The 27,576-nt window shown below is 39.7% G+C and overlaps 1 protein-coding gene across 1 annotated transcript; it reads left to right on the forward strand.

Annotated features, from left to right (window-relative positions):
• The first annotated feature begins 883 nt into the window (after positions 1 to 883).
• On the forward strand, positions 884 to 27,180 carry LOC139717930 (DNA-directed RNA polymerase II subunit RPB2). The gene is made up of 23 exons (XM_071629414.1): positions 884 to 974; positions 3,918 to 4,141; positions 4,770 to 4,882; positions 5,505 to 5,665; positions 6,261 to 6,478; positions 7,164 to 7,328; positions 8,289 to 8,485; positions 9,028 to 9,211; positions 10,301 to 10,423; positions 11,410 to 11,553; positions 12,029 to 12,168; positions 12,910 to 13,021; positions 14,378 to 14,532; positions 15,242 to 15,440; positions 15,761 to 16,026; positions 16,583 to 16,674; positions 17,701 to 17,822; positions 19,252 to 19,380; positions 20,021 to 20,110; positions 21,524 to 21,745; positions 22,593 to 22,753; positions 26,313 to 26,508; positions 27,085 to 27,180. Exons 1-23 carry the CDS (start codon positions 956 to 958, stop codon positions 27,178 to 27,180), a joined length of 3,528 nt encoding a protein of 1,175 aa, XP_071485515.1. The 5' UTR covers positions 884 to 955.
• Positions 27,181 to 27,576: the final 396 nt, after the last annotated feature.

Raw genomic sequence — 27,576 nt, forward strand, 5'->3', positions numbered from 1 at the left:
CTGCAGCTGTAGACCTAAATATTTGTGAATTTTGTTAATTTTATTGACTCTTTCGACCCCCTCTCGGGGTATGAGAGTACAAACAAAGAGTATAAATAACAATATAACAAACCAGTGAATACAATACTCAAAGATTACACATGACACAAAAGATATACAATATTATAGTGTATATGAGAATACAAACATGAGTAAAATGAAAAGATATACAGACGTTAATCTACATGTAAACAGCAGATTACAAATTTGACAAAGAAGGTTGCTTCACTAACCTACCGCTACGTGTCGCTACGTATATATAATACTTTGATTATGATTTATTCCAAGCTTCAATTAGATTTCCAATTTACTTTTTGCAAGATATCGATGACGACGTCGAGTTTGCATGCATCCTAGTAACGTAAGTCTCGCGAGACACAGGAAAAGTGTCAGTAGACGGCGAACAAAACTACAGAAATACCACCTGAGGCAAAGCCGAACGCGATGGCGATGACATGTGAAGTGGAAACACACACACACACACACACACACACACACACACACAAACACACACTCACACACGCGCATACACATACCCATACACACAAACCCGTTGCTATGTTTCTGGTTGAAGGACGGCGTCCCATTCTCACATTGTAATCTGATTCTGTGGTTAGCAGACGACCATGCCAATGGTACTCTGTATATACTGTGTAACAGTACGAACTCAACGCCTAACTGCGAAGTCCACGCACATGCGTACAAAAACCAACTTGTACACTGATAGTCTTTGCTCAAGTGACACAATGGGCAATTTCGACGCGTTAGGGTTACGGAAAAAAAAATCGCGCGCTGGACCATGGACTGGATGCATTGATTGTCGCCATTTTCGCACAGAGAAAGAGCGCTTACCCGGGCTTTCTCTGTCAATCGTGTGTATATCTGCTGTTTCATACGGTCTGTACACGTTTCGAAGATGTACGAACAAGAAGAAGGTATGTGTATTTCTGAAACAAAGCAAGAACATATTTATCGAATAAGAAATAACGCTCGCGCTCGCAGATGGCAGTTAATACAACTGTGCCGTTGCAACATGTAGGCCCTACCACGTACTAACTAGGGCTACACTGCACTGTAGTCCCACGTACCTACTCATGTGTAATGAGGGATTGCCATTTCAAAAGGCCTACAGTGTAGACCCTCTAGAACAAATTTACAATGTTGTACCTAATGATATTCATTTCAACAATACATGTAACCGTTATACGTTTTAGGTATTCACAGTAGTACTGGTGTATTGGTGTATTGGTGACGTGTATTGGTGTGCAAGCCATTTTAGATTTACCTGGTACATACAAACGTAGATCTTGGAGTAGAATCTAAACTTAACTGCGGCAGTAAAAGCGGCCGTGCTTCCGTTCGCGGCAGGTACAATGTACAACATACTCGGTAATATACCGCTAAAAACAGCATTGCACTGTTACATGCACACTACACATATACTAACACTCTACCAATCAACAAAACCAACCGATAAGATGGGCACAATCTCCGACAAAAGTTAGATTTTCTCACCTAAATGACAGCATATCGGCTATTAGTATTATCGCATCCAAAATTTTATTTTCGGTACTTCTTGACTAAACATCACAGTTAAGAAACAATGGTCCAAGAAACTGGATTTTTTTTTGTCATTTTCCCGATGTTCATGGATTTTGAAAACATATAGGTCTACTCACATAAAATAGAACTTTCGCGAGCGGAATTACAGAAAATTTCTGTAAATTACAGAATACCGGCAACCAATCACGGAGAGCGCAAATCGCTCTGAAAAGAGCGTAATTACGCTTGCCGATAGCAACCATCTGAAATATTAATCCGATCTGCGATACGGTCCGTGATTCGGCTGTCGACGATTGCATTTGTTTATGTGTGTTTTCTTTGCTCTGTGCGATGAGAAGTGTGGTATCTTACGTTGTTCTCGGGGGTTTCGGGGGTGTCCCCCGAATAATGTAGTTCTAGATCCTGACGATGCTAGTCTAGACTAGCCGTAAAAATTTACCCGAATTTACGATGAATACTCACGTTTTTAGGAGTTGAGGATAGTCCGTATCCTAGAAATCGATAGCAATTTAGGTGAGACTAGAAAACAATCACTTATCTAATTGCTGGTGCTAGCTTACAGTAGAGCTTACGCACTGTGTGGGTGCTCTTGACAGCCCACCATGTTGACTCTATGCAGTCGTACGACAGTACCTACACACAACAGCTTATGATGCGTACGTGTGCAGTGGTAGCGCGTATTGAGTCTGCAGAACGCGCGCATGTTTACTAGTGCAGTGTACAATACGTATAGCAGTCGAGTGCGCACATGTCTCTAGACAATATGCGTATACGCGCTGCCTTGCCAAACTAGTGTGTAGTGTGATTGATCGTGAATGACTTGTGTCGAAAAGAGTGAAAGGAAGAAGAGCTGTCAGTTGTGATGACGTCATCACCTTTAAAATAGTTCCGTCAAAATTGGCTCAATTTTCTTTATCGACGATTTACTCGAGTTATCTTGATTTAGAGCAGTTTTCCTCTGAAACCACTCAATTTTCATAAAAATTGTGTGGTCAACCTACTTTTTGACGGCCGTTCCGTTCCCGGGCTTTTTGGGGGCCCCAGACGACGGGAAAGACGAATTTCAGCCCTTCGGGCTGAAATTCATCTCTAAGGGAGAGCCGCCGGAGGCGGGGCCAAAGGCCCCGCCTCCGGCGGCTCTTATACGCACTAATATGCTAATTTATATGACGTGATGTACAACATACTCGGTAATATACCGCTAAAAACAGCATTGCACTGTTACATGCACACTACACATATACTAACACTCTACCAATCAACAAAACCAACCGATAAGATGGGCACAATCTCCGACAAAAGTTAGATTTTCTCACCTAAATGACAGCATATCGGCTATTAGTATTATCGCATCCAAAATTTTATTTTCGGTACTTCTTGACTAAACATCACAGTTAAGAAACAATGGTCCAAGAAACTGGATTTTTTTTTGTCATTTTCCCGATGTTCATGGATTTTGAAAACATATACTCACATAAAATAGAACTTTCGCGAGCGGATGTGGGCCGCCATTTTATTCGGAAAGTGGATGTTACTATTGAAAAAAAATGAGAAAAACAGGAGAAAGACATCAACAACACCGCCAGAATTGCAATCCTGCTTGCAGCCAGTGCATGTGCGCCTGCTGTTTTAACGTGCTTTCGCAATGGGAATTGGCGCTTACGCAATCTTCGCAAGACATGTGAAGGCGTTCAACTGAAGATCGCGGAGCACGCGCATATTGCAGAGAGATTGTACATCGTGCCGCAAGCAGAGCTACTATGGTGCATATCGGCGAAAATTGTGCCGGGTTTTGCCCTGGTAAATCATGAAAACTGCGTTTGTCGTTGGTCAAATTTTTAATGAAAATAATAGCGCTAATAAATAATCTTGTGTATGATATATGAAATGATTGAAAATAATTGACCTGAATTGTTTACAGTGTGGAAAAACCCTTAAACTGCCGTAATTGCTAAACGGGGTATTTTACTCTATATTCTAAAGAACAGAACTTGTATAAACGTGTCTTGGAAGATTCTAATTTCTAAAGTTAAATTTAGGGCCTAGGCCCTACATTGTAGCACGTAGAAAAGTGACACAGTAAATAGATACAATTACAATGTATACTTCTAGCTACTAATGCTCGGGAAATACAGTGTAGATACACTTGGATGTGGTCTGCAGTATGTGTTAGTTTATTTGTTGATGCTGCTGCAGTTCTGTACTGTCAGTTGACACCAGAACAGTAGCTGATCTGCATATGTACAATGTATGATTGGCATACATATACACTATAGTACATCTTTTGTGAAACTGCTTTTCCCTTCAACCGACAGAAATCTATGGAGATGATGAGACGGATGAAATTACCCCAGATCGCTGGCAGGAGGCGTGCTGGATTGTCATCAGTTCGTACTTTGATGAGAAGGGTCTAGTCCGACAGCAGCTGGACTCCTTTGATGAGTTCATTCAAATGTCCGTGCAGCGCATTGTGGAGGACTCGCCAGCCGTAGACCTTCAGGCAGAAGCCCAGCACATGACCACAGAACAAGAAATTCCAGTAAGCAAACAATCACAAGCAGTGGGGACTTTCCCCCTCACATCAGCTGTGACAGAATTTTGGACACAATTTTTCAGCCAATATTGATATCACATATCATCTCACTCCAGAAGACATTTGAAGTATTAGAGATAAGTAGCCAAATTTGTGGAGCTTTGGATCAATTCACTTTATCATCACAAACATGTCAGGTTGTCATCCAAACAGAATACTGTAGAAACGGTTATTTTTGTGCAAGTCATTTTTTTGCGCTGGGCATGGTGAGATGAATTTTGCATGTTTATCATTCTGTGAAATCAAGACATTATATTAGTGGAACATACATTATGTACAATGGGCAAAAATATTCACATGTTTTTATTTTCATGCTGGTTTCTGGTCGCGTGAAATGCACGAAAAATTAAACACTGCAAAAACTTCCTTTTTTACAGTAGAGAAGAGCTGAATAAATAGTAGATTTTGTGAAGCTTTGCATGCATTTCAATAAAGTTGCATCATTTTGCATGTTTTTTTTGTTTTTTTTGCCTCTGTTTCTATGGTTTGTTTGATTGTCACTTGAAAACTGAGAGGTGCATGCATACTGCCCTACCAACTGACGTGTATACCGGCACCATTTTCTTCTTTGCAGACAAGATATCTGCTCAAGTTTGAACAGATCTACCTCTCCAAACCAACGCATTGGGAGAAAGATGGTTCACCAAGCCCTATGATGCCAAATGAGGCTCGTCTTCGAAATCTCACGTTAGTGAAAACTGTATCAATCTTCATTTTTTTTCTTTGTATGTGATCATTTCCACAATAAATACATGTATCTTATGGTTCAAGTTACCCAGCAGTATGTGGTATGGAAATGAAAAATTCACAAGCTTACTATTGTGACTCATTGTATGATTTTACTTTTTAGCTTCATATTGGTATATCATATTGTCATTAAAACCACAGTTCACAGACATACATGTATTATTTAAGTTGATAATGATTATTGTTATGATTTTGATATCAATAGTAACCATCAGAACACTTGAAATTGTGCAAATCATTCCATTTTTGCACAATTTCTTTGACTTTTGTAATACTTGCAACTGTGTAATGCTGTTTTAGTTCACTTTGAATATGAATGTAAAATGACTCATGGTTAATTGCTTTAATACTGACAAGATCTATTGGAGTTCATATTCATGATGATATAATATTAATAGTTACTTTTCATCTATTTACAAATGTGATCAATCAGAAATTTGTACATTGATCAGATCTCCTAATCTGTAATTGAGAAAAAAAATATTCTATAGAAGATTACAGATTCTATGTTAATCAATAATATGTATATTAGACTCTATATTATTCTATTTTTACCCAATAGGTACTCCGCCCCACTCTACGTCGACATCACCAAGACTGTGTTAAAGGATGGGGAAGATCCCCAGGAGACGATTCATCAGAAGACCTTCATCGGCAAGATCCCCATCATGCTTCGCTCCACCTACTGCCTCCTCAACGGCCTCACAGATCGTGATCTGACAGGTATGTGGTGTGACTCCCTGCCACATGACATGTTTGTTTGTGCTCCCAGAAACCAGTGGAAATATAAAGAAGGCTTTGAAGCAACAGAGGAGCAATGATTGGTGATGATAAGATTTGCAACTACTTTAAAGCCAGCAGTGGTATAGGGCTTGTGAGTAGATGATCCTGAATTGATCATGGATCTACAAATTGTTTTTCCATCGATTCTGGATGCCTTTCGTCAGGCAATGTTCATGTCTTCTTCATGTCATTACCTTTTCTCTTCTTGTAAGAAGTTTACTTAGGTGTGCCAAATTTTAATGTTAGGTCATATTTTATGTCAATGTATCAGTGAAAATCAGGAATACTTCCTCGGTGCTTAAAGATTATAACAAAGATTCATTCTCCTATTGCACTGACAAGTTGGTTGTCTTTCCCTCCTGTCATGCCATCTTACTCTTCTTCTAGTATTTTTTTTTTCTTGCGATATAAAGGAAAATATCAGCATTGACAGCTTCCGGAGTTTGAATTGACAAGACAGAACAGCCTCACTGATGTGTTGGTACTCCTTGCAGATTTAACATCACCTCGTTTTGTCTGTTCAATCCCTGTCCAGAGTTGAACGAATGTCCCCTGGACCCTGGCGGCTACTTCATCATCAATGGCTCGGAGAAGGTGCTCATTGCCCAGGAGAAGATGTCAACGAACTCAGTCTACGTCTTCGCCAAGAAGGACTCCAAGTACGCCTTCACGGCTGAGTGCCGCTCCTGTCTGGAGCACTCATCCCGCCCCACCAGCACCCTGTGGGTTCACATGATGGCCAAGGGGGGTCAGGTGAGGATAAGCAGGGAATGGAGCTTTCAAGTTTTTTTTTTTTTTTAATGTTTGAGAGTCTGTTTATTAGTAAGTTTGCGAATGAGAGTCTCTTGCACCAAAATTGATGCCATCATAAATCATTTCTTAGATATTCAGAATTCAATGTTTAGTTGTTAGAGACAAGGTGCCACCAGTATGTAAATCTCTTTTTTTTGTGTGTGTATGTTTATCATTCAACTATTTGCTGCAGCCAGACAGTGCTTTTGGAGACATATCAGGTGGTTTATGCATGAAATTTTATCAATGAATTGTATATTTCATATATATACAACATATCATGACATTTTTTAAATGTGTCATTTCTACAAGAGTGAAACACACACTGCTTTATAGGTTTGTGAGGTTTATGAAATTAAAAGTTATTAATCCTAAAAGCTAGTTTTTGAAAAAAAAAAATTCCATCAATATTTGACCGAGAATGCCGTAAATGCAAAAAAGACTAAAATATTTACGAAGCACTTTTCTGCTTCAAGATGTAATCAAAATTTCTACAATGTATTTTTTATGAAATGAGTAGGCCTTTAAAGGCCCTTAATGTTGGTACACTTTTTTGTTGCTACAGATGAATGGATGAAATGAAATGTCGATTGAAAATGTCCTAAAGCCCTCTTTAAATGAATCCGCTGTGTCTGTTTGTGGACAGGGAGCCAGGAAGAGTGCCATCGGTCAGCGGATGATTGCCGTGCTGCCCTACATCAGACAGGAGGTCCCTATCATGGTGGTCTTCAGGGCTCTGGGCTTTGTGGCTGACAGAGACATCCTGGAACACATCATCTACGACTTTGATGACCCGGAAATGATGGAAATGGTAACAGATATTGCTTCCTCTTACTTTTCGTTTTCTGCATGTGCAGCACTCCAATTTCTTTATCTAGGCTGTTGAGAAGATTGGTGGATGAGAAAAACCAGAAGCTAATCCTGAAATTCCTTTATTTGGTTTGCTGGATCAATGAATTTTAGATTGTATTATTTGATCAATTTTTCTATTACTATTCGATCTGAATTTATAAAAAAAAAAGAAAACGTGGTATGGTCCAATTCCCAAAAGTGTAGGGTTGAGATGTTTTCCCCTCATATGATTGTATTTGGTTATTCAATTTGCCATAGTTTAAAAGAGAAATGAAAATGAACTGATCTTTGCCAGAGTCACTTGTCTTCTGCATGTTCAATTTTGTTTTTTCATACCTGTTTTCTATTCATTGATAGCCACATATTGGTTGTTTATAAGAGTAGTTTACTTACACGTATATATATTCAGATAATCATCTTTTCTATTTAACATTCTTCATCATTACAAAGGGCAATATGACACAAAACATCTATACTGTCTCCTGAATTGCGTATAATGTGACATGAGGCTTAGACAGAATGCCAGCCGAATACAGAAGACAATACCCAATGAGATGATTACTTTAATCAACTAAATCTTTGATCATTTCTTAATGGGTCTCAATACAATTTAAGACAGTGATAGGTGCATCACTGCAGTGAAATTAAATTGTCTAGATATGTGCATAAAACATACTCTATCATTCACAAATTTTTCATTCATGCATCCTCTGGAACGTCCCTCCCCAAGAATTAAATGAAAAAAAAATTGTTAAAAACAAAAACAGAGACTCTTAAACTCTATTAATGTGAGTACACTACTACATGAGCTGTATAGCATTTCTCCCTTTAGAGCATCATACTACACGTGCATCGAGGGCACTTACAGATGACATCTGTGTTAAACTTACACATAGTTTCTGCTGTGATCTCTTTTCAGGTCAAACCCTCTCTCGATGAGGCCTTTGTCATTCAGGAGCAGAGTGTGGCACTTAACTTCATTGGAGCCCGTGGGGCGCGGCCTGGTGTCACCAAAGATAAGCGAATCAAGTATGCCCGGGAGATTCTGCAAAAGGAGATGTTGCCTCACGTTGGAGTCAGCGACTTCTGCGAGACCAAGAAGGCATACTTCCTCGGGTAATGATGCAGTGGCTATTGAGTTATGAGATTATTTTCATGGTAAATGGAAGAAGTTTATTTTTTGCAAACTATATGGACATATGTTGTCATGTAGCTTTAATCTCAAACTTTATTAAACTATGAATGAATGAGATTTGTCAAGTGTTAGGCTTTGGTGAGTCCCAGTAAACAAACACTTTAAAAGCTTTTTTGTAGCCGTGCTTGTATAGATTTCTAAGAGATACAACGTAGCTAATAATTCTCCTTTTCTAGACTCGTGTTTATGGGGCAGAAAGTGATTGGAATGAGCAAAGGGTTAATCATGATAATTTACTTCAGTCACAGTGACCTGTTCATGTAAGTGTCAGAGATGTCAGAGACTTACAATGTAGAACAGAAGTTAAGCATTTTGTTCTTTTATACTGGATTTTAGGGTGTGGCAAAAGAAAAAAAAATGCAAGGAGTATTCTGCAGATCTGATGATAATGAGGTGTTGGGAAACAGTGTGGTCAGCATCATGTACAGCATGCATTTCTGTGTTTCTACTCTTCCCCTGGCAGTTACTGCGTGCACAGACTGCTCCTCGCCACGATCGGTCGCCGAGAGGTCGATGACCGTGATCACTACGGCAACAAGCGACTGGACCTTGCGGGACCACTCCTGGCCTTCCTCTTCAGGGGTCTCTTCAAGAACCTCCTGAAGGAAGTCCGCATCTATGCCCAGAAGTTCATCGACAAGGGCAAGGTGAGGGAGCGGGAGGGATGCCATTATGAAACAGCAATATGTGATGCGTCATCGCGGAAGTCATATAATGTCGGGGAAATAATTTTTTGCTTTTGGGTAGATATGAATTTGCCAGATACTAAGCTTTAGATTTATATGTGATTGGCTTACTTCATTGCAAGGAAAATATATATATATAAAAACATAAGTTAGAAAACTGTAGGGGTTATATTGCCAAAGTTGACTGTACACACACCTTTGATCCTTTCTTGATCTCTGACTTTATGCAGGTAATGTGATGACGTACCACATATGACTATGGTGAAAGGTCAAATGTCAGAGTCAGTGATGATTGTGTTACTTTTGCCCCAAAATTTCGCCATAAGGGGTGCCAAAAGTTTTTGAAGTCATTCCATTGAAAATAGCATGTAAGATGTGTTTGTCATGTTGTGGCATACCATGATGTACACAATGACCTTTCACTACATTACTCTCGTTCCATGATTGTAGTCTCTATAAAAGGTGTTGAAAGTGTAGGGTAAGGCGTTGGAGGTCAAAAGGGAAAAAAAGATGGAAGTTACAAGTTGTTGGAAATATATATATATATATATATATATATTTTATATATATATATATATATATATATACATATATATATTTTTTTTATTTTTTATTTTTTGGGGGGGGGGTACGTAAATCTAATAGTCACTAAGTAACTGCTGTAACAAAGTTACTGCTATGATCACTATATAAGCAAGAATTTGTCCTGCCCTCATATGGTATAGGGATGACTTTGCTCAACATACATAGCTGTTCATCTCCTCTTGTGATTTAAGACATTGATGTTCACTTTTGTTTGCTCTTCTACAAACCATATATTTACTGTAGCCGAATCTAGGCAGTTGTTACTCAGTTGTTTGCATTCTTTTAGTCAAGATTTTCACGGATTTGAAGTTTAGCATGTGTCAAATCATTATCCAGACCCTATGCAATTTCTTCTTGCCGATATAATCGATCGAAGATTACTTTTTTTTCTACCACATTCCATTTCTTTGTTGGTTCCATGAGTATATATTTTTTTTCTATTTCATCATCCAATGTCCTATTCAGGACTTCAATATGGAGTTGGCAATCAAAACAAGAATCATCACAGACGGATTGAAGTACTCCCTGGCTACCGGCAACTGGGGTGACCAGAAGAAGGCCCATCAAGCCAGGGCTGGTGTATCGCAGGTGGGTCAAAACACAGCCATGTTTGGCCCCTTTGCAGAAGACAAGGTCTTGATGTGTTTATTACAGTTAGGTTAGAGTGAAGCCATGTTGATCCCCTTTGCGGTAAGAAAAGGAATCATCATAGTTTATCATTGCTTGGTCAAAGTGAAATCCTGTTCAGCCCCTTTTATTTTTGACGTATGTTGGATTTGCCACATATGGGCAAGATTCTAACCCTCTATGGCCCCTTAACAGTAATACAATGGGATAATGTATTATAGCTGGTCATACTCAGACCTTCTCTGGCTGTAGGGCTGGTGTATTCTTATGTGTGGCCCCTTTACACTAGACTTAAAGTAATGACATTCCATATGAGATTAAACCAATGCTCAGAGCTGCCAAGTTTATTCTGCAGGAGGATTCCTAAAAATGGCCTATTGTTCCCTAGAAGGTATGACTGTATTACTCCCCTTTTCGACAACGTTCTAAATGATGTGAAATAGCTCACGGCATTTTTATTTTTGTCATAAGTTATGTTTATTTGAAAGCCTATTAGGACTTTACCAAGAGAATGGTGTGTCACTGAAGTAATTCTGACATGCTTTTGTTGACCTTTGTCCTCTTTCAAATAACACTATTATATATTCTATGGAAAAAAATGGTCAATAAAAAAAAAGGAAAAAAAAAAGAGAATGAACAGCCGGTTTCTGGCGTTTCAGTGACTAGTGGGTTAATGTCCTGCTTGGAGAGTGTAGAAGTCCCAAATTTGGAATTCATACATGGCTATTGAGATGCATATAACACGTAAGTATCTCTCTGATTGCTCGTTGGAACCTCTGGTTTTGATGACAGAATGTTGTCAGTCTTGCAATGCCATTGAGGGGATTGGCATGATAAGATGGTCTCAATGATAATTACACTCTCATTGCTTAAACACTCTTCTTTTACTTCTGTGTCAATCCACTGGTGGTAACACTCATTTTGTTTGATCTCGTATTGGTGAACAGGTGCTGAACAGATTGACGTTTGTGTCGACGCTCTCTCACTTGCGTCGACTGAACTCACCCGTGGGACGAGATGGCAAGCTAGCTCGCCCTCGTCAGCTGCACAACACCCAGTGGGGCATGGTGTGTCCTGCCGAGACACCGGAGGTAGGGTATGACCTGTGCAGAGAGAGAGATATCTTCTGGCCTTTCTTTCGTGTCATGTATGTCCCGAGTTTTCAGTGACAAATATGACTGACATGCATTTTGAACAAATGAAGCATCAGTTTGGTTGACAGTGTTACACAACCTTTTGTTTTCCAGCAGCAAGTATTAATATATTGATTTTAATTGGTATTTTAATTGATATTTTACTTTGCAACCTTTGTGGATGCAGCACATCAGTTAAATTTGTGCTGTGGACCTCCATGAATAATGAGAAGTTTAACACAGGTAAAAGTTTGTTATATCATGATTTCCTCTCATCATGAAATGACCTAGTTTCCACATAACCAAGCATGAAGTTTAAAATCTAATGCAGCCCTTTTGAATTGAGAGATTAGGTGTACCCATGTTGTAAACATGCACCATTAGTAGTCCCGCATATTCACATCTGTGGGGGTCTGACTTTGCATTCCTACAGGGCCATGCTGTTGGTCTGGTGAAGAATCTGGCCCTGATGGCGTACATCTCTGTAGGGTCTCAGCCAAGTCCAATCCTGGAATTCTTGGAGGAATGGAGTATGGAGAACTTGGAGGAGATAGCCCCCTCTGCCATCAACGAGTAAGCTCTCTGACTTTATCTACAAGGTTCTATTTCGCAATGGGTCAAGAAGATTTTCATTTTCTTCCTAAAAATGTGATATTGTGTGGAAAAGACCACCCCCAGTAGTGATCATCCCATAAAAAAACAGCAATGTCAAAAACCTTTGCCGCTGAAGTCAGTGCTGGTGCATTATGCTACAGATTGGCAGTGCACCTGTTATCCTTGCATTGTGGCTCCAGTCAGCATATCTAACCACTTTCGTAATAAGATAGGGGTATCTATATTGGAATTAGTATGACCATACACAGATAAACCAATTATGGGATGTGAAGACAACTGTCAAATGTAATGGGATACACTTTGAAATCCAAATTATCACACCAATTGAATTATTGTTTTAATTCAGTCAAGGTCTAAGAGCAATATTGCATTGTGAGATATTACCGACTTGATATAAGTGGAAAAATATGTGTTGAAATCAGTCGTGTCTCTTAATACAAAATGTAAATTGCAATGTAGAAGCAAATTGCCTAGAATATGTTTGGGATGGAATTGTTGAATGTCGGAATGAATTCTGATCTGTCTCAATGACTTGAAAAAGAATTTTAATAGCATATTTAATTCAGCATGATACAAAGTATGACTTTCAATAAAGCTATGTGCATTGAGATGATTTTGGTCCTGGTGGATATGAGGTCGGGATTCAAAAGTCAGGGTCAAATTCTAATTAACCTCTGTTAAATATTGCCTGTCAACCAGGGCCACCAAGATCTTTGTGAATGGCTGTTGGGTGGGAATCCACCGTGACCCCGAGCAGCTCATGAACACTCTCAAGAAGCTTCGCAGGCAGATGGATATCATCGTGTCAGAGGTGAGAGGTCACTCTTGTGTTTTCAAGGCTCATGTTTAGAGAAGGGATGGTTTTGTATTCCAAGTACTTTAATACCTGTGGCTTGTGACAGTGCTGTAGATCCACAAAACAGAAATGTGAGACACAGCTGTGGGTAATGATGTTGAAAGATATTAGCCGACTTCAGCATGCCTGCCTAAATATGCTGCACCCCACTAAATTGGGAAGGTCAGGAGATGAGCTGTCCTCTTGTTTAAGCAGGGCTACTACTACAAGTGCTGGCTGGTATTGGCCTGTGCAAATCACTCCACTATACAAACCAATGCACAGTTATTTTACAGTTATTTCACAGTTATTTGAAATAGTGTTTTTGCATTCACTCAATCTACATACGTTTTTTGGTTTCATTCTCCTTTGAGCAATGAATATAACATATGAAATGATTGATACATTGAATTTTGTTGCACTAGAGCAGTTTTCCCCATAAAAGTGGTTCTTGATTATCCAATGAGCACTGTATAACTTGTGTAATGATACATGCAGATTCCACCTTCCTACAGAAAATGTGTGTGTCAGCTGTGTAGCTCAATTTACATGAACATCTAGGAGAGTGAGGAGCAGAAGTAGTACATGTTCAGGTTTTCCCCTTAGTTTGCAACCATTGCTGATTGCTAAAGGCAAGGAAGGTATCTTTCATGGGGTAGTTTTTATTACTTCAACCATGAAGCTAATGTCGTCAACCACATGGGCAACCATTAGTAAGTTGCAAAGATCTGAATGCATCTTGCAAGTGTTTGGTATACCCTCTTAGAAAGGATGAAATAGATATTTCATGGCACTTGGCACTTGTATTTTTTTTTTTTTTTTTTTTGTATTTGTGTTTCGCATATCATCAATATTATTGTGTTTGTGTATCTTTGACTGTCATGGCAAATTACCAAAGTTGGTGTATAATTCATGCCCCAAGCAGAAAGTGCTGACTTTCTGATGATAAATACATTGTAAAGGACTGGTACCAGTGAGATACTTCATGTAAACTACACTGCAAGTGAATGGTAATCGATTTAGTGAGATGAAACACTGTCTTGTTCATTTGAAGGTATTACAGTATCCTCGGTAATCACATGAGGAACAAGCTTCAAGAAATATGACATACTGGTATCTTTTGACAGATATATCATTTCAGTCAAGTCAAAGTTTCAGATGAGCTTCAGCTATTTTGGAATCCCAAGCAACAAGAAGATGCTGCAAGTGTTCAGAATGTATTATAAGGCTGAAATAACTGCTGTCATCTGAAAAAAAAAGAAGATTAAAAATTGATAAAAGCTATTCATCTGTTAGAGATGCCTTTAATGCTGTCATCTCACCCTCATCCAGGTTTCCATGGTGAGGGACATCAGGGAGAGGGAGATCCGCATCTTCACAGACGCTGGTCGGATCTGTCGGCCACTGCTCATTGTCGAGAACCAGAAGCTCCTCCTGAAGAAGAGACACATCAACATGCTGAAGGAGAGAGAGTACACCAACTACAGGTCAGTATCACCAGTTAGCAAATTCTCTCAGTTTTAAACTTTCTTCTTCTTCATAAAGCAATTGTGTTTGGTTGCATTTCGACCAAACTTTGCAGAAATTTTCAAATGCAGGGGGGGGGGGGGAGGCAGGGGATCAGCTTGTACAAATTGTGATGATGCACCAATGGTGGTCTGTAAGAGATGGACCCCAATACCCAAATTAGCTACTTTTCATAACTTTAAGCATTTAATCTTTTTGAAAACAGATGACTGGAGTGGGGGGAACATAGCTTGTACAAATGATGGTGCCATTCAAGGGAACCCTAGGGCAGGGCCCTATTATATAATTATCACCAACCTCTGTGTGTGTCTGTGTCGTAATCAGGACAATTACCCTCTGAGGACAATTACCCCCTGGCTAGATACTGATTAGTGATAGGGTTAGAGTAAAGATTAAGGTTAGGGTTAGGTTTAGCGCTAGAATTTGGGTCGGGGTGAGGATGAGGTGTAGGATTAGGGTCAGGGAAAGGGTTGGGGTAATTATCCAGGGCGGAATTCTCCTAGAACAGTCAGTATGTGTGTGAGTCTATGTAAATGCATGGGTATGTATGTGAGTGTACAAATGTATGTTGTTCATTGAGTGACAGGGAATGTACAATGTTATAATTGTGAATGCCTTGTCCTCTTAATCCATCCTCAACCTATTTACCAAATTTCATTTTGACAACAGCTGGCAGGACCTGGTAGCCAGTGGTGTGGTGGAGTACATTGACACCATGGAGGAAGAGACGGTCATGCTGGCAATGACCCCCGATGACCTCCAGGAGAAAGGGACTGGCTACTGCTCTACCTACACCCACTGCGAGATCCACCCATCAATGATTCTGGGCGTGTGCGCCTCTATCATCCCTTTTCCTGATCACAACCAGGTGGGTTACAGAGATGGTACACATTGTCCACTAGATTTTGTCAGTGTTGGCCAGTGTCACTCTACCTTACTTGGTCCTCTTCGAGTTCAATTCTAAAGACAAAAATATTTCAGCAGAATTCCTTCTTCTGGACAAACACAGTGTGCTTAACCAATGAGAGTTATGATCTTTTCTTACAACTGCATGTGATGCATGCCATACACTTTTTCATTTGTAATTAATGTATGACAATTTTGAGAGAGGCATCAGCATAACCACCAACTTGTGCCTTTTGCTTCTAATTGTGTATCGTGTGCTCTTTTGAAACCTCTATGCTGCAGTCGCCACGTAACACCTACCAGTCTGCCATGGGCAAGCAAGCCATGGGTGTATACATCACCAACTACCACGTCCGGATGGACACCCTGGCCCACGTCCTGTACTACCCACAGAAGCCGCTGACCACCACCCGATCCATGGAGTACCTCCGCTTCAGGGAGCTGCCGGCGGGCATCAACTCCATCGTGGCCATCGCTTCCTACACTGGCTACAACCAGGAGGACTCTGTCATCCTTAATGCTAGTGCCATCGACAGAGGTTTCTTTAGGTCAGACTTAGCAGTTAGTTAAAGGCAGTTTCTGTGTAGTAATGTATTGTGCTCATTTGAATTGCTACGAATCTGCCCTTAAACCTGGTGAATTGAGAATCATTGCTCCAAAGGTGTATTTGCCTCTAAAATTCTCGAAGTTGCACAAAGTTGAAATATCCTCTTGATGATACCTTGTTCATTCACATGTGTTGCGAAGGAAATGTGGAATAATCTGTGTCTTTCTGTCAGGCATTCATCTACATTTAGTTTTTGACCAAGGTCAAGTCTCATCTGTCTGTTACAACTCATACAGCTTTTGTAATGTACTCGTGATTATGTTGATAAAAGAAAGTATAGTGTGCAGTTATACTTATTATTATGATTATGATGATGATGATCATCATCATTGTTATTAGTGATTAATCATCATTATTATTATTATTACTAGCTGTATAAACTGTTCTCGTGTGTTCATAGTATGAGCTACTGTTGGCTCTTTTCATTGTCTTTATGTTTTTGTTTGCTCAATCGTGTTCCCCTGATAATGGCATATTTATCGGTCATTGTGCTGTAGGTCTGTGTTCTACCGGTCCTACAAGGATGCAGAGTCAAAGACAACAGACAAGGATGAGATGTTTGAAAAGCCTTCAAGGGAGACGTGTCAAGGTAAGGCAGGCACCTCCTCTTATGACTTTCAGGACCCCCACTTCTCAGCAAGTGGGCCGTGATGTTGGCCAAAAGATCAATACAAATACATTTGTGTTCCATCAAACTGGGCCAGGAAAAACCTTATAGGGGCCAAAGTGGGCCTCTGGTGGAAAAAAAGGTTGAGAAGCGTTGTTCTAGACTACTGTGCAATAAAATTGGGAAACAAGCAGCAGCTTTTGATTTGCTTTGTGATCTTGTTCACTTGTGTCAAAAGTAGTTTGAGTGCTCTTAATTTTTGTCTGAATTCAGTCAGTTTTTTTTTTTTTTTTTTTTGCCGCTCTTTTGATTTCGTTACATTGCATATTTGTTCAAAGAAATTTATTTCACTGTAATGCGTTCTTCTTCAAAACCAATTGCAAAAAATGGCATAGCATAGTTTACATACACTGTGCAAGCCAAATTACTCTGCAACCAGGGCACACCTGGTAGCCGATCAATGACACCTAACTGGTTACTAGCTTGACTTTTGAATTTCGCAGATGAAAGAATGGTTCATTTCATCCATTACAAATTTGAGTATATGAGTACCAGCTTTGGCAGATAGGTGTCTGCCATTTGTAGTTTCCATATAACTCAGTCCAGACAATACAGCTATGCTTTGGAATTTGCCCCTGTGTGTAGACGAACATTGTCATGTACTTGCCCTTGATTGATAAGTGTAGCATTTAATCATGCAAAAGGAAATCACGGTTAGAATTTACGCCTGTGTGTATTTTGGAATAAGGCAGGAAGAAAAAGCTGCTGAAAACTGCTCATTCAATGAGAGTGAGCCAGTGGAGTAAAAGTGAGTCAAAAGGGGCCTGAACTTTCGATTCTAGTGGAATGGATGTTCGAGGCAAAATGACAAAGAAAGAAAGCAAACATATACCTATATGAACTTTCTTGTAGTGGAATTTCTCAGTCTCAGAATTTTCCTGTTTTTCTCAGACATTGTAAGTGAGATGTCAAGTGATTAATTGCAATTTTTCTTTGTCCCCCTGGCAGGGATGCGAAACGCAGTGTACGACAAACTGGAAGAAGATGGTATCATTCCTCCGGGCTCCAGGGTGTCCGGTGATGATGTGATCATCGGCAAGACTGTCACTCTGCCAGAGAATGACGACGAGGTGCGAGAAATTGACTGATTTAGGTTTCCTGTGGTTAGAGAGCTGAAATAGATTGTGAGACTGACCCAACATGACTTGAGGTGCTAGACACATAACGATGCAACTGCAATTCCTCACGATAAACACGTAGCTCTTCCATGTACCGTACATAGTGCATGTGTGTTGATCTGCCTTTGTTTATAAGCCCTTTGAATGTGCTCAGGCACTTCGTATCACTTGCCAAGCTGTTTTGTTATATCAGCATTCAGTAATCAATTCAAACTTGACCTAGTTGTACATTAACCAGCCCTCTCTGGTGTAGCAATGTGCATCAGTCTACAAGGTGGGCCATGATGACCAGCAGTATCCATTAACTCTTCACGTGCCATGGTGGAAACCCCCTGTGTGCCACATTATTCTGGGACGCTAACGCAGTCATGCTTTGAGAAAACATTCTGTTTTTCAAGTCTATGTAACTTCTTTAGATTTCTGTTGAGCTGGACAAATAGTGAGTAAAGTTTTGGAAAAAATCCCAAGCTGTGCTTTGATGTATTATTGTACTACAAATCCATGATTGTTTTTCTTTCACATGACTAGTAGCTACATAACTGCAAAGGCATGACTTTTGCACACAAAACAGTCACTGGAACTTACAATTTACACGCAAATCCTGTAGGGAACATCTCTTGATAATCAATCACCACATAATGCAAGCTGTATGTGAGAGGAGCAGAAACGCGAGAAAACCTTTCATTGTACCGCAGCATTTGGCAAATTATTGATCGGATTGGGCGGGTTTGTGTGTTTGAGCAGAATATGCGAAGTTGGCACGCCGTCGACCGAGTCGGACGTGCGAATGTGGCACATAAAGAGTTAAGGGGATTGGGAAATCCTTATTCATTAGCAATTACTGTATACGCCATGTATTTAGCCAGTCTTATTTTTTGCCAATCAGGACTTGTCAACAATTTCGTCGCTGATTAAATGAGCAATCGTGAAGTAGAGTAATGAACAGAGAAATGACGTATCTGTGCACATCACATTCATGTGAGGTTCAGAGATAATATTTTTGCATGTTGTTCAATTTGAAAATATCGCCCAATGTTGCAAAATTTGCAAAAATAAAAATCCCAAGAAATATATAGCATATAGAGTAGTTTTAAGACATCAGAGTGCAAGTAGATGAACAAAGGACAGTAAAGGTCAAGGAGGGCACATTATCCAAATCTGTCTTCTGTATTGAGATATCTTGATGTGACACATGATTCTCACACTTCTTCTACTTTGTGGGTTGAGATAAGATTGTCCCTTGTACATTTTGGTGGTCTGCTTGATGACATGCAAAAAGTCACTTATTGCCTGACAGAGAAAATGGGTGGCAAGAAAGACCAGCACATGATTGATTTGTGTGCCACAATCTTTTTTCTTTGCATGGAACAATGTCGATTAGTTTGAAGGCACCAGTCGTCGTTTTACCAAGCGTGACTGCAGCACCTTCATGAGGTCGACGGAGACCGGCATCATTGACCAGGTCATGGTCAGCATCAACCAGGAGGGATACAAGTTCTGCAAGATAAAGGTGAGAGATGTGACCCCTGACCCCAGAGCCATAGGACTGCCAGTATGGGATCAGAGATCTGTAGTTGTGTTTCATGTAGATGTGATCATTCACAACTAGTGTATTTGATAGATGCTTAGATTCTTACATTGCAAAAGTCTGTTAAAGTTGCCCACAGCTCAATGTCCAGAAGGTCTGAAATATGCAGTAGGGGTCAGTGATGCAGACTGGGAAGGGGGGGGGGTTCTGAAAGAGTAAACCTTTTCTACTTTTAAAGCATTTCAAATGATATTTGGCCCATGGTAACAGCATCATCATGACAAAACTAAATCATGTTAAAACCTTCTGCAGCAAGCAGTTTCGTGAGGGTTTAAGTACTTCAAAAAAAAGATGAATTGTATCTCTTTTTGATTTCATTTGTGTGTGATTATTCTGTGAGTGAAAATATATGAGAACAATCATATCCACTTTTATGCTAATTACCATGTTTATATCATATCTGTTGGCAAGGTAAAGAGCTGTATTATATAACCTCATGGTTCTAATTACTTTTCACAAGGCCAGACTGGAGGGCATGAGGTGTTGGCCACTTTCATGAATATCTGTATGCTTGTTTGTGGTCTACTTTAATGCTGAACCCCATTAATGGCACATTTTGTAGGTGAGATCAGTACGCGTCCCGCAGATTGGAGACAAGTTTGCCAGTCGACACGGACAGAAGGGAACATGTGGAATCAAGTACAGAGTGGAGGTAAACTGTTGCATGATGCTAGACACTGCTTGGGCAATATTTGTGTATATCAGCCCGGTGTGATGACAACATACTCTGGGAAACCTGTCTTCATCGTGCTCTTAACAGAATTTTCCCCCCTCACTTCCCCTTGCCTACTAAGTGACAAGATGGAGGAATTACTGTATTAGAGCATCCATCCATCTTGAAACGGGTGTAGATGATGAAAGGATCACACTACTGTGTGTACCCCCAAAAATTACAACGGTACCCTCTGCAATGATAAATTTAAAAATAGTGAATCAGTCCAAGCACAATTTCAGAGTGGGAAACTATAACTCATTACCCACATCTTACAGAAAATCCCATTCAATTTGCTTCAGTGGTCAAAGAGAAATGAGGATTTTTGTAGAGCATGTCAGGAATTCCTTCCCTCCAAGTTCTGTCTATTGTGTTAACATATTAATATGTAGTTCCGAGAGCATCCAAGTACTAAACTTGGAAGAATCAGACTCATGACATGCTTTACAACAATCCACATTTCTCTGTGACCACTTAACCAAATTGAATGGGGTTTTCTGCAAAATAGAGCTAAGATGTTATATTTTAAGGCCCTGAAGTAGCATTAAGACGGGTTAATCATGTTGGGTGTTATCAATGCAAAAATCTGATTGTAATTTTTTTTTTTTTTTGATATAGTGTATTGTAGATCCCATTAGTCTTCTTCATCCCTGTACCTTACGTTTGATGTTTACTTTTTATCTTGTTTTTTTGTCCGGTCAGTGGTTGGCTGTTGACTGTTGGCTACAAAATGACAAGCAAAATATACTTTTGAGTCAAAAATAACTAGTTGAAGAGTATGAAAAGTAGGCAAGAATCTCCGTGACACAGATTATTCAAATACTAGTATCTCAAAGAGTGTTATACGATTAAATTTGCCCATGTTAAACATTTGTAAAGCAAATGTTTGTGTTCATTCATATCAGACAGATCTGTTGCATCATGTAATGTGTCTATTTGTATATAGGCAACTCCCGTTATAATGAGGTCCTTAGGACCAGCAGTTTCTTTCGTGATGTCAAAATGTTGCTGTAGCCAAACAGTATAGTATGTAGAGAGATATAGTTGATGATTTTTGGACCTGTATTTTTATGTTGTTATCGCAATAATCTTGTTATAATCATAAAATAAAGAATAAGGGAACTTGTTATCGTATTGATTCTACAAGCCAGAATCTGTGAGACACTGATGTGATCACTCGGGCAGACTAATTATTTTCTTTTTCTCTTTTTCTTTTTTTTAAAGTTAGGGCTGAATTTGAAATCATTTGAGATATTCCTGAATTATTGTGATCAAATGGTTCAGCATGGGAACAGTACCTGTAGGTAATACCACCACTAACCGTCTGTCACTGTTGTGGTCATCCCACCTCAGGACATGCCCTTCACCTGCGAGGGCATCTCGCCGGACATCATCATCAACCCCCACGCCATTCCCTCCCGGATGACCATCGGTCACTTGATCGAGTGCCTGCAGGGCAAGGTGTCCTCCAACAAGGGAGAGATAGGCGATGCCACGCCCTTCAACGATTCAGTCAACGTGCAGAAGGTTTCAAACCTCCTCCATGAGTACGGCTACCATCAGAGAGGCAATGAGGTGAGAATCTTCCCCAGCAGGTGAACAGAGGGTGCGTTCGAGCGCTCTCCAAAAGCAAATGTATCGTACCGTACCCGTGCCAGAGGAGTGCCCCAACGCTCCTAAAGTGTACCTCACCGTACTGAACTGAACCAAAAGTGGACCACTTCCCGATGTGCTCCAAAAGGGTACCAAAAGCATACCAAAAGTTTGCATGTTAAGAATGGGCGTATCATGCACATATGTCACAATTCAAAGAGTTCATTTTCATTCTTGGGACATCTGTAAGTAGTTTAAGTGCGCTGGGTGAGTGACCCTGTTGCTACAAAATGTGTGACTCGCTCTAAAAATAATTCATGATGTATGCTTTCTCAACAGAGCACTCAAATGCTCCAAATCTGGCACAGTTCAGTACGGAACGCTCTGGTTCAGTTCGCTTTGGTTCGCTTTAGAGCACTCGAATGCACCCAGAGAGAATATGTGTGTGCTGATGAAGGTTTCCCCGGTACAGGATCGCCCCAGATTAAAGGGAACCGATCGGCAGATATTGAATTGAACTTCATTCACTGCCTGCTGCAGTACACTAGAAAACCATGAGCATTGGACTGCTAGAATAGAATTGCTCATTAGCAAATATGCACACCAAAGGATTTCCTCAACTACTTGACATGGGCTAATAAAATCATCGATATCTCCACAACTGAGTACTTTTATTAGTTGTGCTATATATGAAATTAAAGTAGAAGAGTAAGGGAATAACGTCATGCCATTTTCAGAAGATTGTCCTTCCCCGACTTTCGGATCCTTTTGTTGTAGCGGGTCACATATACTCACTTTCTGGTCTTTCTGCCCTCTTTCCTGCCTTCAGGTCCTGTTCTGCGGTTTCACAGGCAGAAAGATCAGCACCCAGATTTTCCTTGGTCCCACCTACTACCAACGGCTGAAGCACATGGTGGACGACAAGATCCACTCCAGGGCCAGGGGCCCTGTGCAGATTCTCAACCGACAACCTATGGAGGGCAGATCAAGGTGAGGAGAACAACACTCTTAAAACAAATCCACTGAAACAAGGATGGTAGAGATGTACATTTATAATGTACTGTTTCTAAGTGGAGAAATATTTCCTCTGGGAAAGGTAACGCTACAGTCATTTCTGTGCAATATAATTTAGTAGGCATATTGTTTACAATTGTTTATCTTCGTAAGAGTCTTTTATTGGTCAGTAGTGTTTTGATGTTAATGTGTAAGTTTGTGATTAGTACTGATGTGTAGTGAGAGCAAGAAATCAACAGGACTGAGTACAATGCATTTATTTTGTGTGAGGGTGGTGGTGTGTATGCAAGAGCCTGTGCGAAAGAGTGAGGGAAAGTGACAAAGAGTGAAAGGGTGTGTATGAGAGATAGTGAAAGACAGAGAATGAATCCCGAACCCTTGTTACCTGACCATGTGTTTTTGTTATGAATTGATGTATAAAGGAACAGTTCAATTCTTGCCCTTTCGGTACATCCTGTGAGATGATATCTCATTTTATTCATTTGGGTGTACTTTATACTCTTTTTATACCCCCGCCAAACGAAGTTTGAAGGGGGTATATAGGAATCAGCGGACGGTCGGTCGGGCGGTCGGTCGGGCGGTCGGGCGGTCGGGCGGTCGGTCGGGCAGTCGGTCCGTTGCAAATCTTGCGTCGCGAACTACTTCCTCAGTTTTCAACCGATTCCCATAAAACTTGGCACAGATGTGTGCCTTGGGTTGTAGATGTGCAAAGACGTATTTTTTGACAGTACCCAAAAGTACGTTGCCATGGTAACGGCATATTATGGGCAAAAATGGGTACAAATCTTGCGTCGCGAACTCCTCCCACAGTTTTTGATCAATTTTTATGAAATTAGGTACAGATGTTCATCTGAATATGTTAATGTGCAAGACACATATTTCCGCAGTGGCAAAAAGTGCGTTGCCATGATAACGGCATGTTATTGGTAAAATATAGGGCAAAATGCTTCATGGCAAAACTGCTTCATCAGTGTTCTTCCAATTCTCATGGAATTCATATTGAATGTTTGTCTTAGGATATAGGTCAGCATGACACATTTCTTGACAGTGACAAAAAGTATGTTGCCATGGTAACAGCTCACATATTATGAGCCAAAATGATGGAAAATTTTGTGTTGCAAACTACTTCCTCAGTTTTTGCCCAATTTCCATGAAACTTGGTACAGATGTGTGCCTTTGGTCGTAGATGTGCAAGACGCATTTTTTGACAGTACCCGATAGTACGTTGCCATGGTAATGCCATATTAATGGCAGAAGATCAAGGAAAGATCTTGTGGATTTAACTACTTCCTCAGTTTTTTGACCAAAGCTTATGAAATGTTGTTTTGACCAAAGCTTATGAAATATTGTTTGGCGGGGGTATAACCAGTCGCTGTAGCGACATTTCTAGTTTTTTTTTTTAATGTGAATACTTTTTGTGTAGTCATTGTTGTCTCTTTTACCATGTAATTCTTTGTGCAGTTCAGTCTTATAAGACTGCGAGATATAAATATCTCAAGAAAATACCACTTATCTATGAAAGCTGCACATATATGTGACCGTGCATCACAAAACTAATTAAAAGTTGATTGACTTGATTTTACGTGAGAACTCAAAAGAGGTGAAACAGGTCAACCACGTCAATTTTTAGTTTTTCATTTTTTTGGAAAGAATTTTTCTTCTTCTACCTTATTCTGAGTTTGGAATCATAAAATGAATGGGAAAGTGGGTTTTTAGCAGTTTTTCTACAACTCCTTTTTTGGTAAAGAGTTGTGTGATCATGTACATGTGTCTTCGAGGTCCCTTTTATCTCATGAAAATCCTTTGCACACTCTCCACTTTCAACTCAGATATCTTTTGAAAGGATAATGCTACTGTTTTGATAGTTGACATTAATCATGGACATAGTGTGATAGTAGATCATGCCTAATTTCAGCTTAATCTTATAATTTCTTCATTGTTGTTGCTACGATGGTTAAAATCCTTTTTTTTAGTCCCTTTCATCTTACAGGTAGCACCGCTTAATACTAAAGATTAAAGGGATGGTATAGTATTTGAAGAGATGAGAATTGGGCTTTTAACTTTTTGCGAGATACCTAAAAAACACTTATGAAATAGTACAGAGCATACCATTCTGAGAGGAATTCGAAGTTTATTTGATGACAATTGGTTTTTGAATTGGTGAGACATCCATGAAAAACAAAGTGTTCATAATAAAAGGTGGGTCCCACCTTTTATTAGGATTGCTCTTTTTTTTGGATATTTCAGCCATTTCAAAAACAATTTTCATCAAATTAACATTTAATTCCTCTGGGAACTACATGTTTTTTCATATTTTGCAAGAAGTTTCTCATTATTTTACCAAAAATGTTAGAAACTTGGAAGTTTGGTCTCAACCAAAACTATACGACCCCATTAAGCGCTTGAATAGAACCTGTACTTCGGAACCTGTTTTCTCTGTTTACACTTTTCCAGAGTGTGTGCTTTCTTTCCAATATTTAGATAGGTTAGGAGAGTCTATTTGAATTGAGTTATACACCATTTTAAGGCTTAGAGTCTGCTCTTTCAGAATCGCCCATAACTAAATATCCGTGTCTGGCGACTTTTTGTTGGTTTTGTGGTGCAGGGTTACATATGTGTGTGTGTGTATGAGAGTGTGTGATTGTTTGTGTGGGTGCAACCCAAGTAGTGTGTCCAGAATTAATACAGATGATTTCCATTATAATGTAGTCATCAGGACCAGTACTACTTTTTTTTTTATTATATGGAAATTTTGTTATAGCTCAAAAATAAAGATATAAATGATTTTGGGACCTGAACTCTTACTGTGTCATAACAAGATTTGGGTTTTAACCATGTTTTTCAAAACGGAGTCACTGTACAAATATTTTCTGTCTATGCTGTGCTGAGTGAATTTTCAGTGCCTTATGCCAGCCACCAGTGATGCTTTCATACACACATCAGTTTGTCAACATGTTGTAGTTAATATCAGTCCTCTGCGATATGTTTGGTAAGATCACAGCAAACTCCGCACTGTACATATACACCCTCACAAAATGCTACTTTGGTGCTTTATTCTGGTCAAAGTGTAATCGATTGTGAATCATTTAAATATCAGCTCAGTTTGAATCTCATGTGTTTTTTTGTGAGAAGATGCTGAGGTGTACAAGGTTGGAGTATTTAGGGAAAAATTAAGATGCAGAAAAAGGAAAAATTAGAATGCAGAACATTTTCTTTTCTTAGCACATAATGTATTTGTGTCAGTTGAAATATGGCATTATGCTACTAAGTCTTCTCACCAGCTGCATTAAAAAGTAGCTTAAACAATTTTGAAAAGTGAAGAGAGTGTTGATGTCCTAACCTTTGAAGTGGAGCATCCTCAGGTTTCAAAAAACTTCTGCTTTTCCTTTAAGGCATCCTATTAACTGTCTTCCCAATGTCAAAGGAAACTTGCACTGGGCTTTAGCAAAATAGTTTGTTCTATGAATACCAGAATTATTGGCAATGTAGAAACAGGAATAAGCTTGACCTCTTCTCTCACTCTTTTTGATAAAAGGGATGGTGGTCTACGTTTTGGCGAGATGGAGCGCGACTGCCAAATCTCCCATGGTGCTGCTCAGTTCCTGCGGGAGCGTCTCTTTGAGGTGTCAGACCCATATAGGGTCCACGTCTGCAACTTCTGTGGACTCATTGCCATTGCTAATTTGAGGAACAACACCTTTGAGTGCAGAGGATGCAAGAACAAGACGCAGGTATGGAGAGATTTCTTTGCAAATTTTGTAGAGTTTTCAGGAAAAAAAACAAGCAAATATATAAAAACTGAAATGGCATACTGTGATTCACACCGCTGATGTGTGATGAGTCAGCTGTCTTTAACATGTTTTTGAATATACTAATTGACAAATTTTCCTCATTCCATTTCATGCAGAATTGCAGAGCATAAAGCATGTTTTAGCTCTTCGTTCCTTATCAGCCATGTCTACACGATAACCATGAATGATAAATTATCGACTGTGCCAATATCCTTTACGATAAGCTTTTGGCAGCATGGTAGACTCTGTGACCTATATTTTCTGTTTACTCAAGATATAGTTTGTCTGCTGTGCCAATGAAAAACCTCTTCCTAGAATGATACAAGTGATACATCATAACTTTTGAAGATGTTTTTATTCCATGACTCAGTTTGTGGTTTGTTCAAAATATGACTCATAAATACTTTCTAGACAGAGCAGGGTAAATTTGCTTTTGCTGCAACCATTAATCATCACATGTCTGACTTCACAGCAAAGTGAAAAGTTGTGAATTGCACTCTTTTTACATTCCTACAGGTGTCTCAGGTCAGAATGCCATACGCCTGCAAGTTGCTGTTCCAGGAACTGATGTCGATGTGCATCGCCCCACGAATGATGGTCCTTCCAGCTTAAATCCTCTCAGATGCAGCAAATTGAAAAGGAAAATAAGTAAATTTGATATGAATCCAAGTGTTTTTCACCTTCGCCAACATTTCTTTAGATATTTCACTTTGGATTTGTCCTGTGACCGATCCCAAGGTGCCTCACTTTCCAGGGAAAAGTGGGTAGTGCTTACATGAGATTGGCAATAGTGGGTAAAGTTTTGGTTCTTTTTCCCTCCAGAACCAATCCTCTTTGCAGAACCAATCTTCTGTGCAGGGTCAAGAAGACAGAGCTGCCGAGTCTTTTTGACTCTGTGGTTGGCTTTCTCAAAATGCAGACATCTTTTCATGTCCCGTCAAGAGAATTATGAAGCCCTCCCATGACTTGGGCTCTATTGTTTTTGCCTATTGAGCTGCTTGTAACATG

Source organism: Diadema antillarum, unplaced genomic scaffold, assembly GCF_040938485.1.
Source record: "Diadema antillarum isolate AM-2024a unplaced genomic scaffold, OU_Dant_1.0 scf00000086, whole genome shotgun sequence".
NCBI classification, from domain to species: Eukaryota; Metazoa; Echinodermata; class Echinoidea; order Diadematoida; family Diadematidae; genus Diadema; species Diadema antillarum.